Source organism: Scyliorhinus canicula, chromosome 11 (assembly GCF_902713615.1).
Source record: "Scyliorhinus canicula chromosome 11, sScyCan1.1, whole genome shotgun sequence".
Lineage (NCBI taxonomy): Eukaryota > Metazoa > Chordata > Chondrichthyes > Carcharhiniformes > Scyliorhinidae > Scyliorhinus > Scyliorhinus canicula.
This window is the reverse complement of record NC_052156.1, coordinates 34,987,999-35,002,282: the sequence shown is the minus strand read 5'-3', so window position 1 is coordinate 35,002,282 and position 14,284 is coordinate 34,987,999. Positions and strand designations below refer to the sequence as shown.

At 49.6% G+C, this 14,284-nt stretch overlaps 1 protein-coding gene across 1 annotated transcript in view; it reads right to left on the bottom strand.

The window, feature by feature from the left end:
* Window positions 1-293: 293 nt before the first annotated feature.
* Window positions 294-14,284, bottom strand: part of ninj1 (ninjurin 1) — a 51,477-nt gene continuing 37,486 nt past the window's right edge. Inside the window, exons 2-4 of the mRNA XM_038812755.1 lie at window positions 13,262-13,487; window positions 9,139-9,315; window positions 294-1,134 (exon numbers count right to left, since the gene is read on the bottom strand). Coding sequence (XP_038668683.1) covers window positions 9,155-9,315; window positions 13,262-13,487 — 387 coding nt within the window. The 3' untranslated portion in view covers window positions 294-1,134; window positions 9,139-9,154. The remainder of the gene's footprint in view (window positions 1,135-9,138; window positions 9,316-13,261; window positions 13,488-14,284) is intronic.

Here is a 14,284-nt window from a genome sequence, read left to right as displayed (position 1 = left end):
CCATGCAACAGTGGGCCAGGAGTCAAACCTGATCCTTTGTTCATGCAATATCCACGCACACACTTTCAACAGAGATCACTGGCAAAGGAAGCATCCAAAGTTGCTCACCACAGTGAAAAGACAAGACATAGATGGAGGAAGGTAAATTCCAACCTGAACAATAATAAAAATAGAGAGGTGAGAATCCAAAATGGGAGAAGAGAGCAACAGTGAAACATAAAAGGTAGTGTGCAGAGGAAGGCACAAATGGAGGATTAAATCCAAACAAAATCCTCGAGATGAGCAGAAGAAGGGATCAGGGAATCCAAAGATTTATAGTTGCAATTCGGAGATTAAAAGGGTGTATGGTTACACACAATGAGCATGATCATAAAACACGGCTGTATTAACAAACCATTTTAGCATTCAAAATCAAAAATAGTGATCAAATGTAGCAATAAATGTCAGCACAAAAATACATTATTTGGCCCCTTTGCAAGAAGGGCTTAAATTTCTAAAATACGACGTTTCAGCTGTTTCACAAAACAGAAAAGCTTTAAAATAATGGAGGTTGCGCGATTGCTCTTTAAGCAGGCATGCCCGAGGTGTGCTTTGTTTTACATATAGAATCATACCATTATTCTTTTAATCTTGCAGCAACTATCTGGTGCTAAGTTTACCTGTTACTACAGAAAAGGCCCATATTTTGGTCGGTTGTTCTGAGTTATTTAATAATTTCTGGTCTCTTTCCTAACTGCTTTTGTATTTCTAAGCTATAATTTCAAAATAATTTATTGATTATTAAAATCCACTTGTTTCTATTTATAATTTAAAACATTTGCAATAAAATTATTACATTTTTTTTTGCTGAATTTAGATATGAATATTGTTCATCAGTTGTACTGGTAGAAGTAGTCGAAGGCTGTATCTTACAAAACTGTTATCACCTTAAATACACTTCAAATACTGATACAGGACACTTTAATCAATGGAAAATATTTCAATAGTAAGGCAGTTTTATTCCAAGCAGAGAGCCGAATGTTGAGAGAGCCATTTTACGAGGAGGCCTGCCTTCTCTTGTTAATGTTGTAACAGTGCCGGTGATGCATGTGATCGCGAGTTTCCTTTGTAGAACTGTATGTAGTTCATTATGAGCTGGAAAATATGGAATAAAACAAATGGGAGTTCCCAATGAGAATGGTTAATTCCAACCGTGTTCAAAATGGACATTATGTTACAGATTTCTTCTCTTTTGCTCAAGAACAGCCCAGCAATGTTCATCATAAGGAATTCCTTTCACAACCAGAAGTAGCAGATTAGAGACCCCGAAGATGTTATTTCTCGAATCTGCCTTAAACAGCTTTATAATGTTCTCTCCACTATCAGTCAGTTACCCTGGAACTGGAGATTGCATCGATGGGGAGAGACTAGGGCTAAGGGTTGAAGGTTATGCCTTTATTGCCTTTCTAATATGGACCTTGCATAACGCGAGGCTGATCCCAATCAGGCATGCAAGGCCCTCAAAATCCTGTAAATTTCTACGTAACAGCATTGTGGGAGCATCTTTACAACATGGGCTGCAGCAATTCAAGTAGCAGGCACCACCAGCTCAGAGCATAGTGCAGTTGGGCAATTAATGCTGACCCTGCCAGCGACTGTCTCATCCCAATAGGACTCCAGCATGTGAGTGCTGGCACTGATAGGGTGCAGCAATTTTTGCCTACTTTTCTTTCTCTCTGTGTCTTCAAAATCCTCCGTTCCAATTTAACTTTTACCCATGCGGTGCGTCGGCCTCCGGAAGATGTGATTCAGGTGCCTGCACAGCTCTGGAGGGGCCTCTAGTATAATGCTGAGGGTCGCCTGCATTGTGGCGGCCTGCTGCGTCCTCCACAGCATCGCACAGCAGAGGGAGCGATGTGTTGGAGGAGGAGGATAAATGGCAGGCTTTGGCTGACGAGGAGGATGTGGGTGGGCAGGACATGGAGCCCAGGCAGGCGCGGAAGGCCGCACGATGTATGCCCCAGGGCCAACGCACACTGAATGCTCTGATCACCTGCAGGTCACCGACTGCGGGGGGAACTGGCAAGGGGCATGGAGATCGCATCCCAACCATACCCTCCATCACGCGCCCCCCCAATCCCCCACTGCAAGTCCCTCCGTGATACATACCTGTCGCACTATAGAGTGGGGGCTCTGGGGTGGCAGTCACACCAGGTCTGGTCCATGGGATGGAGGATGATGACAACCCGCTTTGTGATGAGCTCTTGTGCACCACATAATTTGACAACATCTGACTCATGCCCACAGTAGCACCCACAGGATCCGTCTATTCCCTCCCTCCAACATTCAACCATTCCCCCCACCCGACAGTCAGACCAGTCCAGCCCACCGATCAGACAGAGCTCCAAGGCAGTTGTAACGGTGGCAATGTGAACGGATATATACAGATTTGTGCCATGCCGCTATAAGTAAACTATGCCCTGCGCCCATGCCAACTTAACTAGTGTCTAACATCCTGGATATACGGGCCCTAATGCTACGTCTAGGTGGTTCCCCAGACGGTACAGCAGAAGTGAAGTCGGCCTGCTGTGATTCCATCCCTGCGACTTGGGTCCCCGTTGGCGGGCGTCTTCTGGAGTGGAGTCACCGGCCATGGAGCACAGAGAGTGGCCCATCTCCATCTGGGACTGCACCATATCACCCATTGACTGTGCCATCACCTTCTGGGTTTGTGTCACATCAGCCAGTGACTGGGCCACCGTCCTCTGGCACTGGGCCAACTTATTTTGTGTCTGCGCCACTGCGCCTGGGCAATGCCTCCCATGTTTCTAGCCATGGCGTCCTGTGACTAGGCAACGCTCAGGAGCGCTGCTGCGATTTCCAGGTAGCTTTGGGACATGGTCGCCTGTGAAGTAACAACCCTGCCCTGGGCCTCGGCCAAAGCCTGCACAGAATGCCCCAGGCCTTAGGTATCCATAGCCGAAACCATCACCCACAATGTCTCCACCGCGGATGCCACCCGTGCGGTATTGGCCAGGGTGGTACGCATGGTCGGCACCACCTCCTGGTCCTGCAAGGGATTGGACTCCTCCAACCGCACCTGCAGGTCTTGGATGCTCGGCAAGAAGCCCTCATGCAGTCCCTCACTCTGCGACCGCATCTCCACTATAGATGGCAATGTTTGTTCCAGAAGCTCCAAGTGGCAGCTAATCCCTGGGGTTGGCCTGTCTCTGACCGTCCACCCCCTCAGGAGTTCCTACCTCTACCTACTGTACCGGGACAACTGAGTGGTGTGCACCAGATAGTGGGCTGGATTCTCTGACCCCCGATGCCGAAATCGCGTTTGGCGACGGGGTGCAGAATCCCCGATGGTGATGAAATCAGGGGCGGCGCCGCTTTCACGATGCTCTCGGAGTAAGCCACGCGCCATATTCCGAAAGTTGGCTGAGGCCCGCCCCGCGATGCTCCGTCCCCGACCGTCCGAGTTCCCGTCGGCGTGGGCAACGAGTGGTCTCACCCGTCGGGAACTCAGCGTGGTGGCTGCGGACTCAGTCCAGCACCACTACAGTCGGGGGAGGCCGATCCGCGGGCGGGGGCGGGGGGGCGGTCCAAGGTGTACGCGCGGGCCGAAGGGGGGGTTCACTATTTTGTGGCCCTGGTCTGTGGGCTGCATCCGCCATGAAGCACGTCGCATCCACTGCAGGCCACCGGCGTGCGCAAGCGCGGCCACGGACCCGGCAATTCTCCAGGCCGTATCGTCAGCTAGAGTCAGGAGCCTGGTTGCTGGGCAACCCCCATCCCCCTAACAGGGAAGCGGTGGCCGTTTTGCGGCAGTTTTCCTCGCGTAACACACAACCGTTTTCGCGCCAGTGTGGGGACTTAGTCTCCAGAATGGAAAATTCAGCCCAGCGTCCCCGGAATCTCGGGTCGGAGAATCGCCGGGGTGCGGCGTAAATCCCGCCCGGCTGCTCCGCAATATTCTCCGGGCCCCCAAAAATCCTGCCGACGTGAATCGCGCCGCATGCCTCGGAGAATATCGAGGGCCGGTGCAACGCAATGGGCCCTGCCCCAATTCTCCGGCCCGGATGGGCCGAAGTCCCACCGACGTGACCACAGATCACGCCGGCATAAATCAAACCACCTATTTAACTGCATCAACCAGTTGTGCTGGTTGACGCCGGCCAGCACGGAGGTAGGGGTCAGCGTGGGGCGGCCGCCGGAGAAGTGACGGCACGGCCGCAGGTGGTGGGGGGGGTCGCAGGAGATTTTGGAGAGTGCGCGCCGTGGGGGGAGGGACTTGGTATGGGAGGGGCTGGGGAGGGGCTGGGTGGTGGGGCTGGGGGAGGGGCTGGGTGGTGGGGTTGGGGAGGAGAGGGCTGGTTGGGGAGGGTGCGTGCGGGGGGGGGGGGGGGGGGGCGGGGGTTGTGGAGGGTGCGTGCCGGGGAGGAAGGGGGTCCGGGGAGGGGGGGGGGTGAGTGATGGAGATGGTGCATGCCGGGGAGGATGGGGGAGGGGGGGGGGGGGCCAGCTGGCCATGAGCCAGCTGGCAATAGTTGCGACCATGCAGCCCATGGCACCTGGCTGCAGGGGGTGGGGGGCAGTATGGGCAATGGTGACATGTCATCTATCCCCCCCACCCCTGCAGGCCATTATGTTTGGTCATTACCCAGCGATGTTGGCCGCCGTGGCGGGAGCCGCACTTCTGCATGTTACCCTGGGGGATCTGAAGCAGGAGCGTGCCAGGGAGGCGGCGGAGGCTGCCGCAGAGTAGCGTGCCGCAGGGAGGGAGGTGGCAGCCGCCCTGGCTGGAGGGCCGCCCGCACGACAGGGCAAGGAGGAGGAGGTGGTGGTGGTGACACGGTGACGGAGACGCCCGATGAGGCCCAGTGTGTACCGGCCCCGCTCGTCGTACCAGGACCTCATAGACCGGGCATGCAGGAGGGGACTCCGGATGAGCCGGGAAACCGTCGCCCATATCTGCCACCTGATAGCACACCTGGCACCGCGTGGCACTGGGGGAGGACACCCTCTCCCCCGTGGCCGTCAAGGTTGCGGTGACCCTGAACCTTTATGCCACGGGGTTATTCCAGGCGCCGAGTGGGGACCTTTCTGGCATCTTGCAGGCGTTGATGCACCGATGCATCTGTGCAGTGATGGGTGCCCTGTATGCCATTGCAGACCGCCACATCCAGTTCCCTGTGGACCAGGCCAGCCAGGATGCCCAGACAGTGGGCTTCGCTGTCGTGGCCAGGATGCCCATGGTCCAGGCAGTGCGGTCTCTCACTTGGCGCTGCGCAGTGGGTGGCCATTTTGCCGTATCTCGGGGGGGGGGGGGGGTCGTCTTTTGTGCAGTGTCGCCACGTGGTGTCAATGACGGCGCGTGCGTCTGTGACGGGTGACGCCATCGCGAATGTCGTCACGCCGCAAATATCCCATTCCCGGCCGGAGAATTCGCGATGTTTCAGGGGGCCCGATGCCGGAGTGATTTGCGCCTTTTTTGGCACCGGGTTCAGGCCATCGCATCAATTCATGGAGAATCCCTCCCCTCTTCACTAAAGTGCCCAACCGAGGTGAGTGTCTCTGAGATGTGGAGGGTGTTGGAGACAGCTGTAATTGGTCATCCTCCGACCCGAGCTCCGGGGTGTCCTGAGCTTCAACAGGGGACTGGTGTCCGAGCTGCTCTCCTTGTCAGCGCTTAGCTCAGCAGGGGGGGGCCCCGGCTGTGACAGTGGCTGGGACGGGGGATGCCAGACACCCCATCACTAGCAGCCTCGGCGATCTCCCATTCCTCCAGACCACCGACCATGTCCAGGTCCCTCTGCTCAGCCACAGTGAGGGATGCAGGTCCGGTGGTCCCCCTCCTATCTTCTCCCACTCCCGGCAGTTGTGCGCAGCTTTCTCCTGGGAGGGTGGGGGGGGGGGGGGGGGGGGGGGGGGGACAAACAACTACAGTGTTAGACAGTCCATGATGCATGTAGCCCAGGGGGTGGGTGGCTGGTGGACAGGGCACCCGGCCATGGCAGCCGGTATGGGTACCAGCATGTGGAGCACGGTGAGCATCCGGCCATCCTCCTGGTGGTGTGGGGATTATGGGTACGCAGAACGCGGGTTACTGCCAGAGGCACAGTGCTACCCACTCAATCTGGCCGCCCTGAGGAAGTCGTGTAGTTTTTTCCAGCTTTGCTGGCCCGTCCGGACGGTGTTGCCCACGGCACTCTAAGCCTCTGCCACCTGCACCCAGGCAGGCGTATGGCAGCAGCTGGCAGCCTCCTTCCTGGACCGGGGACAAGGTCCTCCTCTGCTCCTCCACCACGCCCAGCTCGTCATCTGTAAACCTCGAGGCTGCTCTCCTTGCTGCCATCTTGTTGGCTGGGATGGTGTGTGTGGGGAGTGTAGTGTATAAATGTGCTGTAGCTTGTCAGCCTCACGAGTGTGAATCGCGAAACCGGCGAATCCGGCACCGTTTCTCATTAGAATCGATTGTGTTCCACGCGGCGCCAGTGGCGTCCTTTAGAAGTGGCCAAATCGGACCAGGTGTGGTGGCAATTTTCCTGTCGTGAAAGTTCACAAATTCTGCATTGGCATCGACACTTAGTCACAGAAACGGAGAATCCCGCCCTATGTCTTTAAATAATCTCCATTCCTCTCTCTCCATACCTCTCCCTTCACCTGAGGAAGGAGCAGTGCTCCGAAAGCTCGTGTTTGAAACAAACCTGTTGGACTTTAACCTGGTGTTGTAAGACTTCTTACTGTGCTCACCCCAGTCCAACGCCGGCATCTCCACATCGTGGCTTTAAATAATCTGCTCGATCTCAATATAGTTACCAGACTTTTCAAACAGTATGACATTTTCGTGTCATTTTTGTTATCCTTGTGAATGTGTTGCTCTGGGCAATTCTTTGAATCTTTACTGTAAGATCAAAACGGTAATGGGTGTTTTTATTCTACGTGGCTAGGAATTAACATTCTTTTTTTATGCTAACTGCAGAAATATGTGAAACCATGCTGTTACCCTGCTGAGCCAGGTAAATTTGCAAAACACCAGCATCAACATAACACAGTGTGACAGGAACCTCTTGAAGCTGGAAGAGGAGAAACTCTTCATGGAATTTGATCTTCTACCCTGAAAAGAGGTGATCACGAGGTTTGCTGGAAAGTAGCTGATCTCAAGTAAAGGAGGGATCTGGTTGATTCTTACTACAGACATTCTGCAGACATAGCTTTCGACATGTGGCTTATTTGTAACATCTACATCCTTAATTTTTAAATATTTGAACAACTATTGCCACATGGTAGCTCAGTGGTTAGCACTGATGCTTCACAGCGCCAGGGACCCAGATTCAATTCCAGGCTTGGCTCACTATCTGTGCGAGTCTGCACGTTCTCCCTGTGACTGTGTGGATTTCCTGCGACTGCTCCGGTTTCCTCCCACAAGTCCCGAAAGACGTGCTGTTAGGTGAATTGGACATTCTGAATTCCCCCTCCGTGTACCCGTAGTGGCGACTCGGGGATTTTCACAGTAACTTCATTGCAGTGTTAATAAGCCTACTTGTGACACTGATAAAGATTATTATTGTCAAACTATTTTTGAGATATTTCAGCTACTTGGAACAATGCAGCAAAGCACAACAATTATATTATTAATTTTGACAACAGTAACTGTTTGATGCAATTAAACAATATTACAAGGTATCTATCCATCCTCATAACCTCACAATCTAGACTTGTCTTCGAAAGATGAGCGGAGCCATGGCGTTCCATACCACACATGATTATCTCCAGGTATGACTATTGTTCCAATTGTGAGCTTCATAAGATTATTATATATTGGCACTGTAACTTTAAACTCAGGGTGAATGAGGGGGGTCATGTGATCTGTCTGACGTCTGCCTGACAGCTACCACAGACGGACGCGGGAGAGAGATGGTCTCGAGTTGAAGAGACACAACCTGCAGCCATCTAAGAATTCTGGAAAATTCATCCTGGCATGGCCGGAGGAAGAAGAAGAATTGGAACAGACTTTGCTGTGGGTGGTGGATTTAAGAAACTCAGTGAAAACTGAAGAAAGTGCATCAGGTGGTCACTTGAAGCCCCTACTCGGCAAAAACAGGAATCCTTTAGAAGTGACGAGCAACTGTGGACTGCTTGCTATGATGCCTGTAATTCTGTGAGGCATGTAAGGTGTAATACGTATAAATGGGGAACTTTCCTGTCTGTAGTTTAAATCTCAATGGGCCGAATGGCCTCCTTCTGCACTGTAAGGTTACTATGATGCCCTGTGAACGTTAAAACCTGCCATATTTCGGGGCAGCACGGTGGCCTAGTGGTTAGCACAGCTGCCTCACGGCGCTGAGGTCCCAGGTTCGATTCTGGGTCACTGTCCGTGTGGAGTTTGCACATTCTCCCCGTGTCTGCGTGGGTTTCGCCCCCACAACCCAAAGATGTGCAGAGTAGGTGGATTGGCCATGCTAAATTGCCCCCTTAATTGGAAAAAATAATTGGATAATCCAAAATTTTTTTAAAAACCTGCCATATTTCGATCCCAGTCTTGGTCACCTAGCAACCATGTCTTTTTTTAAAATAAATTTAGAGTACCCAATTAATTTTTTCCAATTAAGGGGCAATATAGCGTTGCCAATCCACCTACCCTGCACATCTTTGGGTTGTGGGGCCGAAACCCACGCAAACACGGGGAGAATGTGCAAACTCCACACAGACAGTGACCCAGAGCCGGGATCAAACCTGGGACCTCAGCGCCGTGAGGCAGCTGTGCTGACCACTGCGCCATCATGCTGCCTTCTGGCAACCATGTCTGAGTGATGGGGAACATGTCATGCCCTCCAAGTTGAGTTTACACCTGAAATTCATTCAGTTTCTTCCTTCCTGGAGAGTGTTTATTTGGGCCAGATGCCGTTATCTGTCCTCCTGTTCTAAAGTTTGAGTCACACATGTTCTATTTCTCTCTCGTGGCTTGGTTTTTAGTTTTCCTTTCATCTGTAGTACCCAGAGCACAATTTCTAACTCTACACTTTTTTTCAAACTATTATCCTTGTTACTTTTTCCACCTGGGCTGTCCTCCTTCCCCCCCCCCCCCCCCCCCCCCCCCCCCCCCCCCAACATACTCGTTCAACATAAAAGTTGGGCGGATGGTGAACCTACCTTATTTTATATGTTGCTAAAGATGTTGTGGACCTGTTTGGTAGGAATGAGGCCGCTGTACACCAAATGCTGTGATGAAAATATTCACAATGACAATTATGAATACTAGGCCGGTGGTGATGTTGTTGAGAACATCCAGCTTGGCTTGCTTCCTGGGGTCGTTCAGATCATACTTGACTGAAAAGCAGAGTGAGAACTGTAATTAAGCAATTGTAACTGAAACACTCAACATTTATCATTAAATAATAACGGCTAGGCAAAAACGTCAAACCTTACAAATATCATTGCTATTCTTTATGGTCATCAGGTGCCATCCATGCAATTTTCAAATTGCGACTCAAATTATAGCATTAACCTTGAACACTAACAGCCAAGCTGCAATTGTTAACCATGCTTCAAGACTAACTGGATTACAGTGTTGACAAAGACTGCTCACACACATAAAGCTACCAGGTACTTTCCACTGCACATTCTTTTAAAGTGACAGTTTTGTAATATATTTTGTGGTAACAGAAAGTCTAGCTGTGGGGTGGCACGGTGGTGCAGTGGTTAGCACTGCTGCCTCACGGCGCCGAGGGCCCGGGTTCGATCCCGGCCCCGGTTCTGTGTCCATGTGGAGTTTGCACATTCTCCCCGTGTCTACGTGGGTCTGCCCTCCACAACCCAAAGATGTGCAGGCTAGGTGGATTGGACACGCTAAATTGCCTCTTAATTAGAATTTTTCTTTTAATTTTGAAAATGATAGGTGCAATAGCATATGTGGTGCCAAAATAAAACACAAAATGCACATCTGGCTTATTGCCAATGCAGGAAGAGCTTCTAATTAGAGCTACCTGTCCTTGTTTACATCATTACCTTTCAGATGGATTACGGAAAGGATGGGGAAATATCGGGCTGGATTCTCCGATCCCCGAAATCACGTTCAGCGACGGGGCGGAGAATCCTTGATGACACCCAAATCGGGGGCCACATTCGCGATGCTCTGCCCTCTGAAAAGCGGCAAATTCTAGGAGTACGCCACACGCTATATCGGCCGTTGCGGAGGGCCGATCCGGGGGGGGGGGCTTTAATCAGAGCTGTGCACATGCACGACGGACCCGGCAATTCTGCAGGCTGTATCGGCAGCTAGAGCTGGGAACTCTACGCTGCCTGCCTGCCAGCCCCCTCCCCCCACCCCAAGCAGGGAATTGGTGGTCGTTTTGCGTCAGGTTTCCTGGCGTGAAACACCACCGTTTTCACGCCAGCGTCCTGCAAATCGAGAATCCAGTTGCACTCATATAGTTCACTTTGAAATAATGTCCGCTTTGTTTCAAATTGATTATGGGACCAATCCACAGTGCTGATGCTATATCAATAAGGTCATTACTGTTGTGCTCAGTCTGCTGTGAGGCCGCAGTAAATTTATTGCTCATGAAGTAAACAAAATATCACAGTTCCAGAGATTAGAACGAGGAGTCAAATACAAGGCGCCGCTTTATTCCCGATCCCAGCTGTGGTCTGGGGAGTCGATGAGTGGGTGTTATTTTCAGCAGTGCAGTGCAAGTTGCAACCCTGCTGAAACCTGGTATTTTGAATAAATAGGCTGAATGGTCAGACAATAAAGTCTGTCACATCACTTTATGATCTATATTGTGCATGTTGCTCATCGGTTTGAAAAATAATCACGTTGCATTAATTGTCAAATGATTGCATTATTATCGAACCTCAGAGGAGTTATGCTCATTCACGTTTGTGCTTTTACAATATGCCCAGTGCCCTAATTAAACCTGCAAATTCACCACAGGAAAGACAGCTAACAACAACAAAACACAAACAATTGCTGGAAACACTCAGCACTGGGTCAAATAAATGTGATACAGAAATACTAATGTCAAGCTGTAGCATGGTGGTTAGCATAAATGCTTCACAGCTCCAGGGTCCCAGGTTCGGTTCCCGGCTGGGTCACTGTCTGTGTGGAGTCTGCACGTCCTCCCCGTGTGTGCGTGGGTTTCCTCCGGGTGCTCCGGTTTCCTCCCACAGTCCAAAGATGTGCGGGTTAGGTGGATTGGCCATGATAAATTGCCCGTAGTGTCCTAAAAAAAAGTAAGGTTAACGGGGGGGTTGTTTGGTTACGGATATCGGGTGGATACGTGGGTTTGAGTAGGGTGATCGTTGCTCGGCACAACATCGAGGGCCGGAGGGCCTGTTCTGTGCTGTACTGTTCTATACTGACTTTGCTCAAAGGCTGTTCTGTTCTCAGTGAGAAATTAACTGATGGAGAGATTATGGACATAATTAATAAAATACCAGGTGACGACTTTAAAGGTTTAACCGTCATAACTTCCAAATAGTTTTAACGGCATGACGTTTTTGTTTCTGAGGCTGAATCTCCTTGGAACATAGTTTGTCCCCTTTACAGTTGAGTACTGCCTTAAGGTCGAAAAGGTGGTGAAGTGGGCTTTATACCTCAACGCGATCATTCAGGTTGCACACAATTGATGTTTCACTGTTCAAATTCTAGCTGAATTGGCCTCCATATCTCAGATTTGAGCAGGGTTGAAGCTTACACTGAATTGCTATTAACCCTGGAAATAACACCCACTCAGTGGCCACAGCTGGGATCAGGAATAAAACGGCGCCTTGTTTTTGGCTCCTCGTTCTAATCTCTGGAAATGTGGTATTTTTATTTACTTCATTGGCAATAAATTTACTTTGGCCTCATAGCAGACTGAGCACAACATGAGTGCCTTATTGATGTAGCATCAGCACTGTGCAGTGCCCCCCCCCCCCCCCCCAAACAAATTGAAACAATGCAGACATTATGAGAAAGGAAACTTAGTGGGTGCAAGTGAGCACCATTTCCCCATGTTTTTCTTATAATACAGCAGGTACCTGAGTATAATGCAGACTGTTTTTATAACTGCTAATTCATCCATATTGGTAGGACCTTGCTTTCAGATGATTCAGAATAGAGTAAGTGTGCCTTTCATATGGAATTAATTCACAATACGGTGCTTAATATTTCCAAACAGCAGTCAATTTAGTTTCTTTTTTTTGTACTTTCACCATGAAATTGGCATCAATGAAAACTACCATTATTCAACACCCACTCCATTAGAATTGAGCTATCTCCAAATGGCTGAATGAGTAATAGACTATAAGCTCTGCAGCCCAGATGATGCCAAGTTTAATTCTTAGCTGATATCATCCAGGGTCCAGTGACCGATCTTGGCACACATGCATTGGAAGAGTAAACAATGCAAGACAGGATTCCCGCTCTGAATCACCAATAAATGTGTTGTTGGCGAGGGTGGTGGGCGTGCGGAAGAGCATTGCGTGACCAGGCACTGGCTCAGATAATGCCCTCTGTGTTCAAATTGCCTGCCAGCGCTCATATAAGTCACTTGGATCATTTTTTATCTTTGAGCTCTCTGCTTTAAGAATTTTCTAAATGGAAGGATTCACAGACTGATAAACTTTGACTTTGGTCATAATCATCTTTTTAGACCAGCTGATGAAGTGGTTCGGCGGCAGAGCAGAAGGCTTCTCAGACTCCCACAGCCCATACCATGGGTGGGGCGAGCAGGCAACTGAAAACGTGAGCATTCCTCCCAATGTCAACGCCCAATTGAGTGTCGGCGCTGCACCCTCCACTTGCCAGAACCATCAGGAGTGGGTTTTGAAGCCTGTACCTTCTGATTCCAAGGCAGGAATATTACTACTAAGGTAAAACTCAGATAATGTAGCAGAAGGTGACCACAACCTGTGGGACTGTACCCGAGAAAGGGAAAGAAGAAAAATTCAGAGGGATTAGAAATTTGGGTTTCATTGGCCCTGAGAATGCATTAAAACTCCACAGCATAACAATGAAGATATTTTCTTCTTAACAAAACCTGTGAATTTATACAAAGTCGTAATCAAATACGTGTCCGACTGGACATTATTTGTAAAAATGCTGAGTTCCTTGTTCTTTAAAAGATTTTCAAAGCACATAATTCCCAAATTTCTCTTCTACAAATTATCTTGCACCATTATCCTATACTGTAAATTGATACACTAGGAATATATATGGAGTATTAATAACAGACAAATGGACTTTTTATTCAAAATGTAATTATCTCATTGTGACTCAGCGTTAACTCACCAATGAATATCAGAAGGATGCCCACTATTATCTGAAATATGAGTGATATGCTAATGAGAATGATGAGTGGCACGTAGTAGCTGAAGCCAGACCCTTGATCAACCACTGCTTTGAGCTGGGATGCATTGGCCATCAGCAAGGCAACATCCAGCATGCTTTCTGCCGCACTCTTCTTGTTGGCATAGTGATTGAAGTTGATGGATTGACGTCGTCCCCTGTGCAGATTCTGTTGTGTGAAAAACATGTTGAGAACAAAATGAGGTTTTATGGAACAGATAAAACGTTACATTTTATGCCGTTCGACTGTAATTCCCAAAGGTCTGACTCATTCTTTATCACAAAGGTAGCCCGGTAAAGCTTTTCTCTGTGGAATATGATCCAACACACAGTGAGCACGATGTGTGCAATAGGTACTGAGGGCTCATTGCATTTTAAACTAGAGATCATTTTCTAAAGCAATTTTTATCAGTCTGAATTACCAAACTACACTTATCAGTAAAACAGAAAGGACAACTACTTGCATTTATATAGCACCTTTATAGTAACATGTTTAAAGGCACTTCACAGGAACATTATCAAACAGAATTTGACACCTGTTGCCATCCGCAAATACTTTAGAAAATCTTACATCTGTGTACATTCGCTATCTTAAAAAAAATCTTCATTCCGATTGTCACAATGTCACTTCAATATTTTCCATTATAATTCCATATTTATAATGGAAACTGCCTGTGCAAACTTGTCACAATGTAATGATACCCTCCCACCCATGATGGTTCAGCGGTGGTTCTCGACAAAGAGGCTCAAGATTCCGTGATAAAACTGGGGTGGGATTCTCCGACCCCCCGCCGGGTTGGAGAATCGCCGGGGGCCTGCGTGAATCCCGCCCCTGCCGTCTCCCGAAGTCTCCAGCACCAGAGATTTGGTGGGGGCGGGAATCGCGGCGCGCCTGTCGGCGCCCCCCCCCCCCCCCCGGCGATTCTCCGGCCCGCGATGGGCCGAAGTCCCGCTGCTGTCATGCCG